Here is a 13,308-nt window from a genome sequence, read left to right on the forward strand (position 1 = left end):
GGGAGGGGTTGGCTGGGGCCCGGTTGGAGGGAAGTGGGCGGCGGGGGAGAGGGGCCTCCATCCCTCTGCACCCCGGCCCCGCCCCCACACCCTCTGGCTCCCAGGCGCCAGCGAATCAGCAGAGCCTGGCTGTGGTTGGTTTGTGCAACTTCTCTAGCTAACCTGGGCTGTGTCTTCATGTTGAAAGTATGAGTGCAGGTTTGGTAATGCCTGTGCATATGCTGTGTGTGGGTTTGGGAACGGGCAGAGATAAGCAGCATGTGGGTCTCTGCTAATCCCTCCCAAGCAGGAGTGCGTGCTGGGATGGGACTGACTTACACAGCGTCGGGGTGTGGGGTCCTGGGGCATCTGCACCTGCATCAGATGGGAGAGGGTAGACAGCTGGACCTAGAGTATGGCCTGACAGTCACCTGGCCCCTGGCATCAGACCCTGGCCCCTTAAGGGCCTCTGTGGGCTATATAGGGTCCACCTGCCGGCTGAGCAGCTTTCAGCTGCCCCAGCAGGAGATGGAAGATGGAAGAGGTCATTGCAGGGCTGCAGAGCTTCACCTTCACCTTGGAGAAGGATGTAGAGATGCAAAAGGGCATTGGGCTCCTGCCTTTCCAGGGCATGGACAGTGAGTGAGGATGGGTACCAGCCATCCCTCTTGGGGACCCTGCACGACCCCATCCTCCCTCCCCCAACCTGCTCTGCAGGCCTCTGCTCAGCATCCTGCTGGGCACGGCTGGCCCTTTCTCTCTGCGGCTCACCAGAGGGACTGAGCTGGGGGCTTGGGCCCACAGCCTGGGATTTCTAGCTTAGCCACTCTCTTCTGAGGGGCTCAGCCCTGCCTTCCTACATCCCTTGCAGGATTCCAGAGAAAGCTCCCAGGTTGGCCTCGGCCCTGCCATGGCCTCTGGAGCAGAGTTGGAGAACTCAGGTGTTGAGGTTCAGGGGCTGGTTCCAGAGGCCAGCATCCAAAGGCAGTACTTGGGGGCCCCGAGCCCCAGACTTGGGGAGGTACCGGGGGACTTGCTGATGGGGTAGAGGCCCTCTGGGGAAGCTGCCCCTCTTCCTTTCTCCCCTTCCAGAGTCGGGCTCAGCTGTGTGCAACTTCTTCGCTAAAGGGCTCTGTGAGAAAGGTGGGTCGGCTGGGGGCCTGGGCTGGGGTGGCAGCAGCAGCTGTGTCTGACTGACACAGGGCTCACCTTAGCCTGGATAGAGGTTGGATTTGTACCTGGGGATGGAAGGTGGGGATGGGATAGAATTTTAATCTTATAAGTGGGCAATGGGCAAGTCGGTGGGCCCACCAAGAAGCCTGAGCTCCAAGGGTTTCCCGGACTCAGCAGCATTGAGTTGGGTGGCCAGAGCTGCCTGGAAGGGAACATTCCTTCTTCCTGCCTTGCTGGGCGTGGCAGTGTCTGTGGGCTCCAGCCTGTGTGCTCCGGGAGAGCCCTGACCTCTTTATTCCTGCCCCACCCCCACCCCGAGCTTGAGGAGTGGCATCCTGCCCCCTCTCTTGTCTTCTGAATCAGTATGGGGCCGCTCAGCTGTCCCATCCATTCCCTATGCCCCGAGGTAGCTCTGGCCAAAGTCTCTGAAATGCTGCCAGCAAGCACCTCCAGTTCTCTGCCGCCCCAGTTTGGATCAAGCAGCACCCTCTTCAAGCTCCTCTGCCCCAAGAGCCTGACTCAAATGCAGGAGTTCTCAGCTTTTCTTCTAGCTCATGAACCCCGCTCTTCCTATAGAAATACACAGTTGCCCCCCAAAGTCTTGCTTCCAAGGTGGAGCTTCCTAGTCCATCTGTAGGCCCAGGTTACGTACGTACCCTCACTGGTGTGGATGCGTTTAGGGCCTGCTTTTGGGTTTCAAGCGTGTCTGTTCTTGGGAAGCTGGGAGGGAAAAGGGGCCCAGGCAGGGGGGACCTGGAGCCGTTTTTGCCACATGCCTCTTTTTGTCTTTGGGCGGTCCCTGGATGACGGGGTGAGAAGGGACGTGAGCTCAGCCTTGGGCCCTGTCCTCAGCTTGGCCCACGCTGTCTCTGGAGCAGTGTTTCACAGTGCCATCCTCTTGCAAAGAAATACAACTGCTTTTGTGGAAGGTCAGATCCAAGCAGGCCAATGGCCAGGGGTGGAGGGTAAGGCAATTTTAAAAGAAGCTTCCTGGGCCCGCCTCAAATTCTATCAGATGCATGAGGCCAGTCTCACTTAGAAACTTGGAAACTGGGGTGTCCTTCCTGCTGATGGTGACACCATGTTGGCGAAGATGATAAAGAGTTAAATATCACATTCCCATTTGTTTCTAAATCTTTGCAGAGTTGGCTCTTCCATCATTATCACGTTAGGTCTCTGGAATCAGGAAGCATAACTTTTTTTTTTTTAAAGACATGAATTCAACAGACCCTTAATGAGCAATTAGTATGTGACAGGGATGGCGCTTGTGGGGGCTGGGGGTGTCCAGGGCTGGAAATCATGGCTCTGTTCTCTGGGAGGAGCCTTGACCGTGAGCCTGGAGGCTAGAGGGCTGTAAGTGGCCAGAGGGGTTCTCTGTACAGCCTGGAGTTGACGGGGGCACCACGCCAGGCAGAGAGGAAAGTTGGGGCAAAGGTGTGGTCATGGGAACAGCCACCTGTTCAGACAACAGTAGGTCACCTCTGGCCCCCCAGTTCTAGCTGCCACCAGGGTCCAGGGGAGGGGACAAAAGGAGGGTAGGTGGGTCTGACCCACAGGTAAGAGGGCCCAGGCTCTGAGTGAGGGGCTCCCAGCTGGCCACTCTGGTCCCCAGGGAAGCTGTGCCCGTTCCGGCATGACCGAGGGGTGAAGATGGTAGTGTGTAAGCACTGGCTTCGTGGGCTGTGCAAGAAGGGCGACCAGTGCAAGTTTCTGCACCAGTACGATGTCACCAGGATGCCCGAGTGTTACTTCTTCTCCAAGTTCGGTAATGCCCCTTCCTGACTCCAGCCCTTTCCCCTGAAGGATAGCAGCAGGGGCTGTGGGATGGGATGAGATGTGTGGAGGGACACCCCAAGGAGGCCTTCCATGTCTCAGGTGGCAGAGCAGGCCCGTCTGAGACACCTGCGTCTCCAGTGCCACAGAGAAAGTGGAGCTGAACTCTGGTCCCTGTTTATCTGTCCCCATCAGGCTCAGGCACACACGGCTTACCCCAAGGGAAGGAGAGGGTACAGTTGGAATCAAAGGCCGAATTGTTTCCCTCTGCACTCCTGGCTAAGTCATGCTCACTGTCCGGAAACAGCCTAGAATGGGCCATTTCTCTCCCGCAGGCTTGGGGGCTAGGGTCCAGGCCAGCAGTTCCCAAACAGCAGGGGGCACTTTGGCGATGATGCTTGTGATTCCCGAAAGGCACCTGTCCCATTGACCTGCGCCATTGTCTATTTCAATTGTCCTGCTATTTTAAACTCTTATTTTAGAAGAAAACTTTATATTGCTTCCATAAATGGAAAACTAGCCTCACTCATTGTCCATAAAGAGCAACTGTAAACAAACACCATGAGCTTCATAAGTATAGCCCCTAAAATTATCATGTGCGGTCAGGGCTGGGCCAGCACCTTACCTCTCAGGTCCTTCTCTCGTCATCTAAGGGGCTGCGTGTGGAGGCGGGAGCCATGGCCACTTCCTGCCTCACTTAGGCATGAAATCTGTGAATGTGTTTCCATCTCATCCTTCTCCATAGAATGCTACAGCTCGGTGCTTTTCAGAACTGGAAGGAGACTGGAGGATTATCTAGTCCAGTGGTTTTCAAATCGTGCTCCAGAAAGAGTGGCCCAGAGAGGGAGAGGGCTGGGACAGTTTCCAGGGACGCCTCTGATGGAGGTGGCATGGCTTCGAAACTGAGCCAGCACTAGGGGCAGGTGTTTCTCATTAGTGAGGGGGTGTCCTGGGTATGGGGGAATAATGCAAAGCACCCCCTCAGGTCAGCAGGAGCTCCTCCTAGGCTAAAATCTGTTTCCTGCTTGCTCCTCGGAGTTGAGTTGTGGCAGTTCATGAGGGCTGCCCACATGTGTTCCTTGAAGGACAGGACAAGTCCAGGCTCCCCGTAGTCACTGCCTAACCCTCTTTCACTTTGGAATACCACTCATTTGCTCCTGCGATAACCCCCGTTGGTTTTCTCTTGGGGACTGAGTACTGTGCTGGACGTGGATACAGGAATAGGACCAGGTCTCCTTCTGCCTTCAAATAACTCACATTGTGAAGGGCAGGCATGTAAATTGGTGATTACAACACGTAAGGTATGTTTTTGCTCTTACAGTGAGTGAACAAATATCTCTTTCTAATCTCACACCAAAGTAATTATCATTCTTATGGGAAGTAAATTGTTTTATTTTTAAAAATATTGTTAGGGAGTTGTCAGAGTGGAAAGGGGCAGTTGAGAGGGGTGAGGAAGACTGTGGTCTTTGGCTCTGCTCCTGGCTGTTGCTCATCAAAAAACTACCCGGGTGCAGAAGAGGGGTCACGGCTGGGAACCTCTGGAGAATGAGGTGCGGGCGCCACCTGCTGGCTGTAAGAGGAATGCAGAGACGCGCGTCCAGGGTGGAAAGGCAACACGTATCAAGTGTTTCCTAGCCCCGCTTGTTTGGGGGGTGGGTGGGGGCGTTGCTTCGATTCCTTAGACTGCTAGAGCCCAGAGTTAGCTGCACACTGGCAATGAGGAAGCGAATGATGCCTTGTCAGTGTGAGGAGGAAGCCCCGTGAAAAATGAGCACGACAGCTCCCCTGCCGGGTCACTGGCGTCTTCGTTTGTGAAACGAGAGGGCTGGGTTCAGGGGAACCCTTGCAGTGCAGAAACCCACTGCACCAAACTGACCTCTTTGGGGCCGTTTGAAAACCAATGGCACAGACAGTATGCAGTTTCTTTTGGCTCTGAAAGGCACAGAGTCATAGACTTTTAAGGAGGATGACATTGGAAACACCAATTCCTGACTTGAATGAGATGGGAAATGGGCTGTCTTCCCCCATGGTGCCTTCAAAGCCCCTGGGTCCCTAAGAGACATCTAAGAGGGTTCTCACTGTAAGGCATGAGTAATCTATGAAAACAGCGTTCCTTCCAGGGGCCGTGGGTCTTGGTCTCTTCCACAGACACGTTACAGCAATCACAGGTGTTCTCTCTGCAGCATCCGTCTTTGTCCCTGTGCCACCTCGGAAGCAGTGGTCTGCTCTCTGGGCGATTTCACCGAAAAGAGATGCACGCCCAGATGCTGGAGGCGGGGTTGATCTCATTGTAGAGAGGGAGAGTGGGCTTGAGTCACAGCACATGGCAACATCTCCATTCAGTGTCTTGTGTCTTCCCAGGCCTTTAGCTGCCAGCTCTGGGTGCCCCTTCCCCTCTCTCCCAGTTCCTTCTTCCCTGGTGGTGTCTAAATGCCTTCAGTTCCAGCCCCCACCTCCTGGATATCTGGCCCTACCCCAACTCCCTCAAATATGTGTATTCACCCCAAGTCCTGCTGAGTGAACATTATTGGGGTCCACCCCTCTTAGATTGCAGGAAGGATGAGAAATACCTTACTGTCTTCCAAAGCTGCTGGTGACCACAGGAGGGCAAGTGGCTGCTATTCGAGGGACGGGGTCAATTCAGTGTGGGAGGGCAGATGTGACCGGGAAAATGAGCCTGCTTATATTCAAAGCCTGCTGGAATTTTCAGGTAAGTGCAGCAACAAGGGATGTCACTTTCTTCACACGAACACTGCTTTCAAGACCCAGGACTGTCCTTGGTATGACCAAGGTTTCTGCAAAGACGGTGAGGCCCTGACAGAATGGGAGCAGCAGAGGAGGTGGGTGACCAGAATGAGTGGTCTCCCTGCGGGGAGGATGCATGGTGCTGACGAGGCCCCGCTGCAGTGAGGTCTGTCCGCCCCTGGGCTGAAATCCCAACCGAAGTCCTCTCCATAGTTCTCACACTCAGTCCCATGGGACAGGTCTCTGTGACACTAGGACATGTAGCCTGGCTTACTCAGGTTCAATGGCTTCAGGAGACACTAGCTGCTTGACCTTGAACAAATGACTGAACTGCTTGTTTCCTCACTTATGAAAAGGAGGGATGCCTCCCACCTAGGGTTGCCAGGATGCTTAGATGTAGGACCCCACAGGGAGCCCTTGGCACAGGGTCTGGCCCAGAGGGGGCCCTCAGTTTACCCAGCTGGGGTGCCCTGAGTGTCCCTCAAGCAGTTCCACCTACCCCATTACAGTCAGCCAGACTTAGGAGACAGGGACTGCATTAGAGTCCCTGCTCTGAGCATCTGAGTCCTTGCTCTTCCTGAGCCTTCAGGTATGCTGTTCTTACCGAGTGCTTGGCAGGGTTGCTTTTGGGGGGTGGTCACAGGGGAGGGGTGCTGAAGGAGGGTAGTGAGATCTGTGGGGCTAGCCTTGCCTCAGCTGTTCCTTCTGTGGCTAAACAAACATAGGACAGCCTCCTCGGACAGCCTCATAGGACAGTCCACACCTATGCCAGTCCTTCGAGACTCAGCGTGTTAGGGACACTTCCCGCCCTTCACAGTCCAAGGTTCGCTTTCCCATCTCAACCACGTGGCTAGGAAGCTGGCACTCCAGGGCAGCATGGAAAGGATGGGAAGATATACACACCTGTTAAGGGGACAGCCTTTGACCATTCACCCCACCCCACCCCCCGCCCCAGCGAGCTGCATCACTTGTTTTCTCCTCTTTGCTAAAGCAGGTTCTTTGGGCCGGTTTCTCTTTCCCCGGCAGGTCCCCTGTGTAAATACCGCCATGTCCATAAGACAATGTGTACTAACTACTTAGCTGGCTTCTGCCCGGAGGGACCCAAGTGCCAATATGCACAGTAAGTATGATCCCACCGAGTGCTGCCCTGCTCCCCGCCCCTGGCTTCCAGATCTAGATCCTTCCGTAGCCTCACTGGGCCAAGGTGGGAAAGGAAGGGTCTGACAAGCACCTGCCCAGTGACTTCCATGCATTGCTCCCCGACACCCATCCCTCTGCAGTGCTGTTGGCTGCACTGAACTCTGACCCATGCTGCTGATGTGCGTTCCTGCCGGGAATGGGCAGGCAGCTCTGCACGAACCGGTCAAGAAATAACAGTAGAAGTGTCTAACTCCCAAATCCTCTGCACCTCTGCTCACTGCCCGGAAAGAGTCAGGCTCCTTCCTGGGGTTCTGGGACGTGCAATCTGCCGCCACTGGTGCAGAGCCCATCAGAGAACAGGCAACAGGTGGGCTAGGGAGCCTGGCTGTAATCATCTGTCTCTCCTTCCTCAGCCCCAAGATGAGTCTTTTATTCAACCCAAGTTACATGAAGGTGAGTGCAGGCAGGGAGGGGCTGACACGTCTCACCCTGTTTCCTGCCTGTGTTCCCTGGGAACTCGGAGTTCCTAGCATGGCACTGTCCCCAGCTGCTCTCACTCTCACAGGATTGGCTCTGTGTCCCAATCTTGGGGAAGGGCACATACGTGTGGTTGTTCCTCCCAGACCCCTCTGGCCTCCATAATCTCTGCTTCAGATAGGACTTCTCAGTTTTCTGTCCCCAAGGCTTCCCCTTTTCCTTAGCTGGCTAACACATGGGTGGTTTTGTTAGAGAACATGGACCCCGCTCAGGACTTGGGGTGCAAAGTTGTTAGGTGAGCCAGGGCCATCCTGGTTGTGAGGGGTCCCCAGGAGAACAGAACTCTTCCTACGGATACCAGGACTGAAAACAGCCTCTGGGTCAGCAAACCACAGCCTGTGGGCCCAAACTGCCTCCACCCTGCTTTTGTAAAGTCTGGGACTCAACAATGACTGCAGCTGAGCTCTTGTTAATTATTAGCCATCCCAAGGTCGATTGCAAGAGGGCCCAGGCCTGGCTGGGATGGCCATGGCATGGGGGGAGGGCGACCCCTGCCGGTGGTATGTGGCATCTCCGCTGAAGGTGGGACGCCATGTTCAGTAACTGGGGAATTCCTAAGCCCATGGCTAACTTTCACCAAAAGGTATGCTTTGGCAGTTAAAGCATACGGTAAAGAAAGGCATATTTCAGAACCTGGCTCTGCCTGAACGCCTGGCCAGAGCCCCTGCCCGTGGCATGAAGTTGCCATGTCCGCACAGAAGGAATGCCTGCAGTGTCTCCGCTTCCTCATGCAGTCCCTGTATCTACAGCTCAACAGGCCGTGGGCGTCAGCACCTCCTGCCTCTACCTGGGGACCTCGAAAGCCCCCTTTCCAGACAGAGTGGCTACCTCTCCCCACTCCAGTGAGGCCCCAGGAGCAGCTGGTCCCCTACTGCCTGGGGCTCGGGGCTCAGGAGCAGGGCCTGTGCTACAGGGTGAGTAGGAGCTGAGGGGTTCAGGCTGTTTTCTCTTGAGGGCTGGGGGGGTGGGGTGGGGCACTAGCTGCGGAATCTGATTCCTTTCCTGCCACAGGTAGGAAAACAGTACTTGGGTTTAGGAGTGTGAATTAAGGGAAGGAGGGGATCCTGGTAAACCAAATGTTGACTGGGAAGTCTCAACACTCCAATTGTATTTTTACCGCCTGCCGGACAAGACTTAATTTCTTTAAAAGGCTACGAAGTTAAATATCCTTCACATCTTATTTTGCTGCCTACTAATCCTCTGCAGTTATTGATCTGTATCGTCCTTCAGATTCGGGAGGGAGGCTGGGAGGGCGGGCACGTAGCACCTTGGTTTTCTTTCTTGCTGTCTTCTGGCTTATCAGGACATCATGTTTGATCCCACCTTAATGAGGCAGCCTCTACATTGCCCCAGCCCTGACCTCTCTCTTCTGCCAGAGACCACCGTCAGGATGAGAGGCAAGGGCCGGCCCTTGCCTTCCTCATACGCTTACCAGCCCTCGAGTGTCCGGAGCCCTGTTCTCTGGGATAGCGAGGCCTGGCTCGAAGCTCTAGGCCTCTTTCGGGCCCAAGGTGGGGTTTCACTTGTGAGAAACCACCAAATTCCTCAGAAAACCAGCTACTTCCTCCTCTGGTTCCTTAGATTTAGGATTTTTCTTTTGGAGTCTGAATTTACAAAAGCTCACGCCATTGCCGTTAACTTTTCCTCTGTCAGTGCTGAAGATGGGTCGGTGTGCCCTTCACCACAGTAAGACCGAGAGGGGAAGAGCTATCAAAACACAGCCCCCCGCATGTTTGCGGGAGCGGAGGATGTGTCTGTGGGGACCTCCTCGGCCTCTCTGCGGCCTCTCTGCGGCCTCTCAGCGCTCAATGTCCCCGTGCGCCCCCTGTTGGCCTGAACAGGATGAGGAGTAGCCTGCTGCCTTTAGGTTTATTTGCTTATTCTGTAAGTGAACAAGCTACTATACAACAGACTTGGAGGCAGATTGTGGCAGGACGAGTTAAATGGGGGAGCAGAATGTGTGTAAAGGCAGAAGCTCAAGTTTACAGAAATAGTCGTCCTGCTCTGCTCAGCCCGTTGCCTGCAGGGAAGTCGGGGCTGCACACAGCGGTTCCTGTGCACACGGGGAGGCCGCTACAAGCCGGCAATTAAGTGGTGTTCTTTAGCACAACTGCAGCTTCCCTGTATGGCTTAATTTAAGGCTGTAGTCTGTGCTTGCCAGGTGCAGGGAATTACAGGGAGATGGATGGTACAAAGAAGGCTCATCCCAGGAGGCAGGATGTGACAGGGGACATTCAGGGCTGTACAGTCTAAGCTGTTGGAGAAGTGAACCCGGAGGCATTTAATCCCCTGGGGAGGGGGACACTAAGCTGTGCCTTTTGGGGGAAATGGAGGAAAGAGCTCCTAGACAAGGTGTGCCTAGCCCCTTCTCTTTGGTGGGTGGAGACAACTCTCTGTGCCAGAGCTGGAGGGGAAGGGGTACGGCAGCCTGGAAGAATGCTGGCCCAGGGGACAGGTTTGGGGGTCTGAGTGCCAGCTCCACCTGGGGCCGCTTTGCAACAAATGCCACACAGCTCTGTAGGCACACTACTCACCCTCCTCACATCTGATTCCTCACTCTGGAAAACGAGCACAACAGCACCTGCCTCACAGGGCGGGTGGAGGACGAGAGAGAAGGCACGTGCGGACTCTGCACAGCACCTGGGGCTGACAAAGCACGCACCCCAGCAGTAGCTGGGCGCTGTGAGGGTTGTGGTGGTCTCTCAGCTTGGTTCCAGTCTGCAGTCTGAGTGTGACGTCACCAGGTTTTAGAAGAGCTGCTATTTTAATGCCGACTGTCAGACCTGGCAGTAACTCATAGGTGGGAGACTTCTGATCCCACCAAATCTCTGTAAGTTAGGGCTTTACAGTCCAGACCAAGGGGGCTCCAAGAGGGAAGATAACTTGCCCAAGGACACAGGTGAGGGTCTGGAAGAGGCAAATAGTCAGAACTGAGCACTGTTTTTTACTTAAAGTTTTTTTTTAAATAGAGAATGGTGGTGGTACTCTGTAGGAGGCACACGGGGTGAGAGCAGGTATGGGGAGTTCACCGGGAAAATCTGTGAATCGGGGTGAAAAGGACTGATAAGAACAGTGGCAGCGGATAGGGTTCCCCATTAAGTGTAAAGCCCCCCACTGAGAGTAAAACAAAACAGCTTTATTTCTAATAGCTGAAATTTTAATGTGTTAGAGAAAATGTACTTTATCCAGTCAACTCAGTGTGTCAGACATTAAATGAAGACTGAGGATTAAACACAAGGAGGCAGCACCAGGGGTAATCTACCCCACACAGACCACGTGGGTTGCCGCCAGGGCTCAGGCACGCCCGCGAATACTTGCAGCCTTTAGTCTCGGAGCCTTCCTGGAAATCTTCTCCAGACCGGCGAGGGGCCCAGGCATCGCCGTCCGTGGGACAGGTAGGAAGGTGGCCAGGGATCGCCCAGGTGGGCTCAGGCCGGCTTTCTGTGCTGGAAGATGGTCTGGACTTCACGCTGCTGCTCTGGAAGACAAGTCTAAGCACCGTTGCTCAGCTAGGGAAGCTCCTGCCAATTCCATGGAAGATGTGGAGCATGATTTTAAGAGACAAAACTCAGGAGGCTGTTTAAAATGGCAAACTACGTAAAGAGCATGCTTCCTCGTCTCTGACTTTGTGAAGAGACAGTTACTCCTGCCTCCGACCTGAAGCTTCTGCATGTGGCGGTCTCACTCACCTACAACTCATTCTGAACAGTCTCTGTAGTCCTTCTGGATGGCGCCTTTACTCTGCCAGATCACACACATCATTAGGGACTGGCATGGAAACGAACTTATCTGGTAGGGGCATTTGCACATAAGAACAACGAATGTATCCTCAGAAGGCAAGCTTATACCAATACTGCAAACTAGAGCTATGAAGTACATTCCTTGATCATTAAGTTTACATCTCAGTCAAGGAAGAAAAGTGATCATCCACTGACCTCAACAACTTTCAACTACTTTGAACATTACGAAGAAATTCTTACAAGATTTGCTAAAAGGTCAAATATTTCCCCACCTCAGACAGCAGCAATGAATAGACGGGGAGCCCGTTCCCTCCGTTAACTCTGAACATGACCACGTAACTTGAGTCTGGAGAGCCTGCCGAGGGCGTCAAAGTCACTGCCATCATTTCAAGACTTCATGCTCAGTCTAATTCTAAGGCATCAGCAAGGATTTGCCCTTTCCTGTTGATTCTTGGTACTGACCATGTCACCCTAAAACCCTCTCATTAATGGAGGATCTGCCTTTTTCTGAAACTTGGCAAGATGAAGCAGACAGCCCTTGAGGACTGATGGGTCATTATCCAGTTCCTCCTCCTCGGTAAGGGAATTGTTTCCAGGGGTATGTAAAAGTACTTGCTGTGGCATAACTAACTTGAACCTTTCCATTGTGTTTTCACATTCTGAGGACTAGTGACCCTAGTTTATTTACAATAGTGATACAAAGGTTCTTGATAAAAACCTTGGGGGGGGGGGCTCCCAGCTGCTCCTCAGGGCTACCACCGCACTTAACGTGTTGTGAGTAGTTCAGGGGACCACCCTAGGGCACTAAGCTACTAGGTCAAGAAAGGCTTCTGCTTTAACGTTTGCTAACCCAAAAATGATTCAAAGCAGCAACCCTGTCTTCACCACTGAGACGGAGACTGTGAGCCGTCCTATTCCTCTAGGGCAGGGTCGGCACATTGTTCTGTAAAGGGCCAGATAGCTGAGTACTTTCAGGCTGGCGGGCCACACGGTTTCTGCTGTAACCACAGCCACTGCAGGGAGAGCAGCCACCTAACCACACGGGCGGTGGGCGTGTGAGGAACTGGGAAAAAGGGCACTGTCGACTGGCTACCCTGAGTTTCTAACCCAGAGTGAGGACCAAGGGGGAGGCCGAGGGAGATTCTGAGTGTTTGTTAAGGGCATTTACAAAGAATGGGCACAGAGCCCTTTCAAATGAAAAGGGGGTTGCTTTGGTTCCAATTAAACTCCTAGTAATATTAAACTAAAATAAGTAAATAGAGTATTCCTTCCCCCAATCATGCATTTTTCCTTATGAACTCTAGTGTACCTTTCCTTAAACAGGAGAAGTTGATGGAGTATTAACTTATTCCCACTGGGGACAATTCAAGAGGAACAGAGAGGAACAGAGGGCTGGCACAGAAAAGGCAGAGAAAGCAGAAGGTGGAGCTAGAATCAAGCACTGAGAATAGATGTGCAAGTAAATAAATGCTGGCCTTCAGACAGCACACCCGCGGTTTTGGGACGGGAAGGAGCTGGGACACAGCGGGGCCTGACTCACGTGCTCTGGCTCGAGGGCAACACAGCAAAAAGATATGCGTGCACACACACAGGGGCGGGCCAAAGTAGGTCAGTAATAAAAGGGGTTGAAGAAACAGTTATCCCCGTTTTGGATATTTACAGATAGGTATTTTTTTATCTCTAAGTACCAAGTTACTCTCTAGAGGGCCAAAGCAGAAGTCATAAAATTATAAAACATTAGAAAAACACAGACTATTTTGAAGGAGGAAAGAGTCACAGAAAACCCACCAGCCCAAAACAACCCTAACGGAGTGAAAGGAGTGTAAAGCCCCGAGGCGGGACAGGGGCAGGGTCCTGAGGCGGCTCCGGGAAGAGACGATGCACGGAACCATCTGCTCACTGCTGCGGGCACTGGAGATGCTCAGAAGGCAGTCTGTCCTTGTGTGAGGTATGTGTAGCTCCGCATCCAGCACAGATGGAGAGTAATGTGCCGAGGCTCAGAGGGTGTTAGGGAGAAAGATTTAAAGTGGAGTCATGCCCCCCTGAATAACACCAGCCTTTATGATAAAACAAAGTGATTTTTTTTTCCAGTAACTTCCAGTCACTTTAGAGAGCAAACCAAGAAATATCCTCAAAGAGCCAGATCTGTCCACATTAAAAAGCACACTTCCTAAACAACTGCTTTAGAGTCAATAATTTATTCCCCCCCCCACCTTCCCGC

The 13,308-nt window shown here is 53.2% G+C and overlaps 1 protein-coding gene across 1 annotated transcript; it reads left to right on the forward strand.

The window, feature by feature from the left end:
• The first annotated feature begins 514 nt into the window (after window positions 1–514).
• CPSF4L (cleavage and polyadenylation specific factor 4 like) lies at window positions 515–6,794 on the forward strand. The gene is made up of 5 exons (XM_045837535.1): window positions 515–617; window positions 1,072–1,122; window positions 2,765–2,917; window positions 5,636–5,731; window positions 6,697–6,794. Exons 1-5 carry the CDS (start codon window positions 515–517, stop codon window positions 6,792–6,794), a joined length of 501 nt encoding a protein of 166 aa, XP_045693491.1.
• Window positions 6,795–13,308: the final 6,514 nt, after the last annotated feature.

This window comes from Phyllostomus hastatus, unplaced genomic scaffold (assembly GCF_019186645.2).
Source record: "Phyllostomus hastatus isolate PE091 unplaced genomic scaffold, TTU_PhHast_1.1 phas_contig_210, whole genome shotgun sequence".
NCBI lineage: Eukaryota > Metazoa > Chordata > Mammalia > Chiroptera > Phyllostomidae > Phyllostomus > Phyllostomus hastatus.

Excerpts from the sequence above, each read along its gene's own strand:
- CPSF4L (XM_045837535.1), top strand. The coding sequence starts at position 515 with ATGGAAGAGGTCATTGCAGGGCTGCAGAGCTTCACCTTCACCTTGGAG. Across the intron at positions 618-1,071 it reads GCCTTTCCAGGGCATGGACA|AGTCGGGCTCAGCTGTGTGC; the intron begins GTGAGTGAGGAT and ends CTCCCCTTCCAG. Across the intron at positions 5,732-6,696 it reads CCAAGGTTTCTGCAAAGACG|GTCCCCTGTGTAAATACCGC; the intron begins GTGAGGCCCTGA and ends TTTCCCCGGCAG.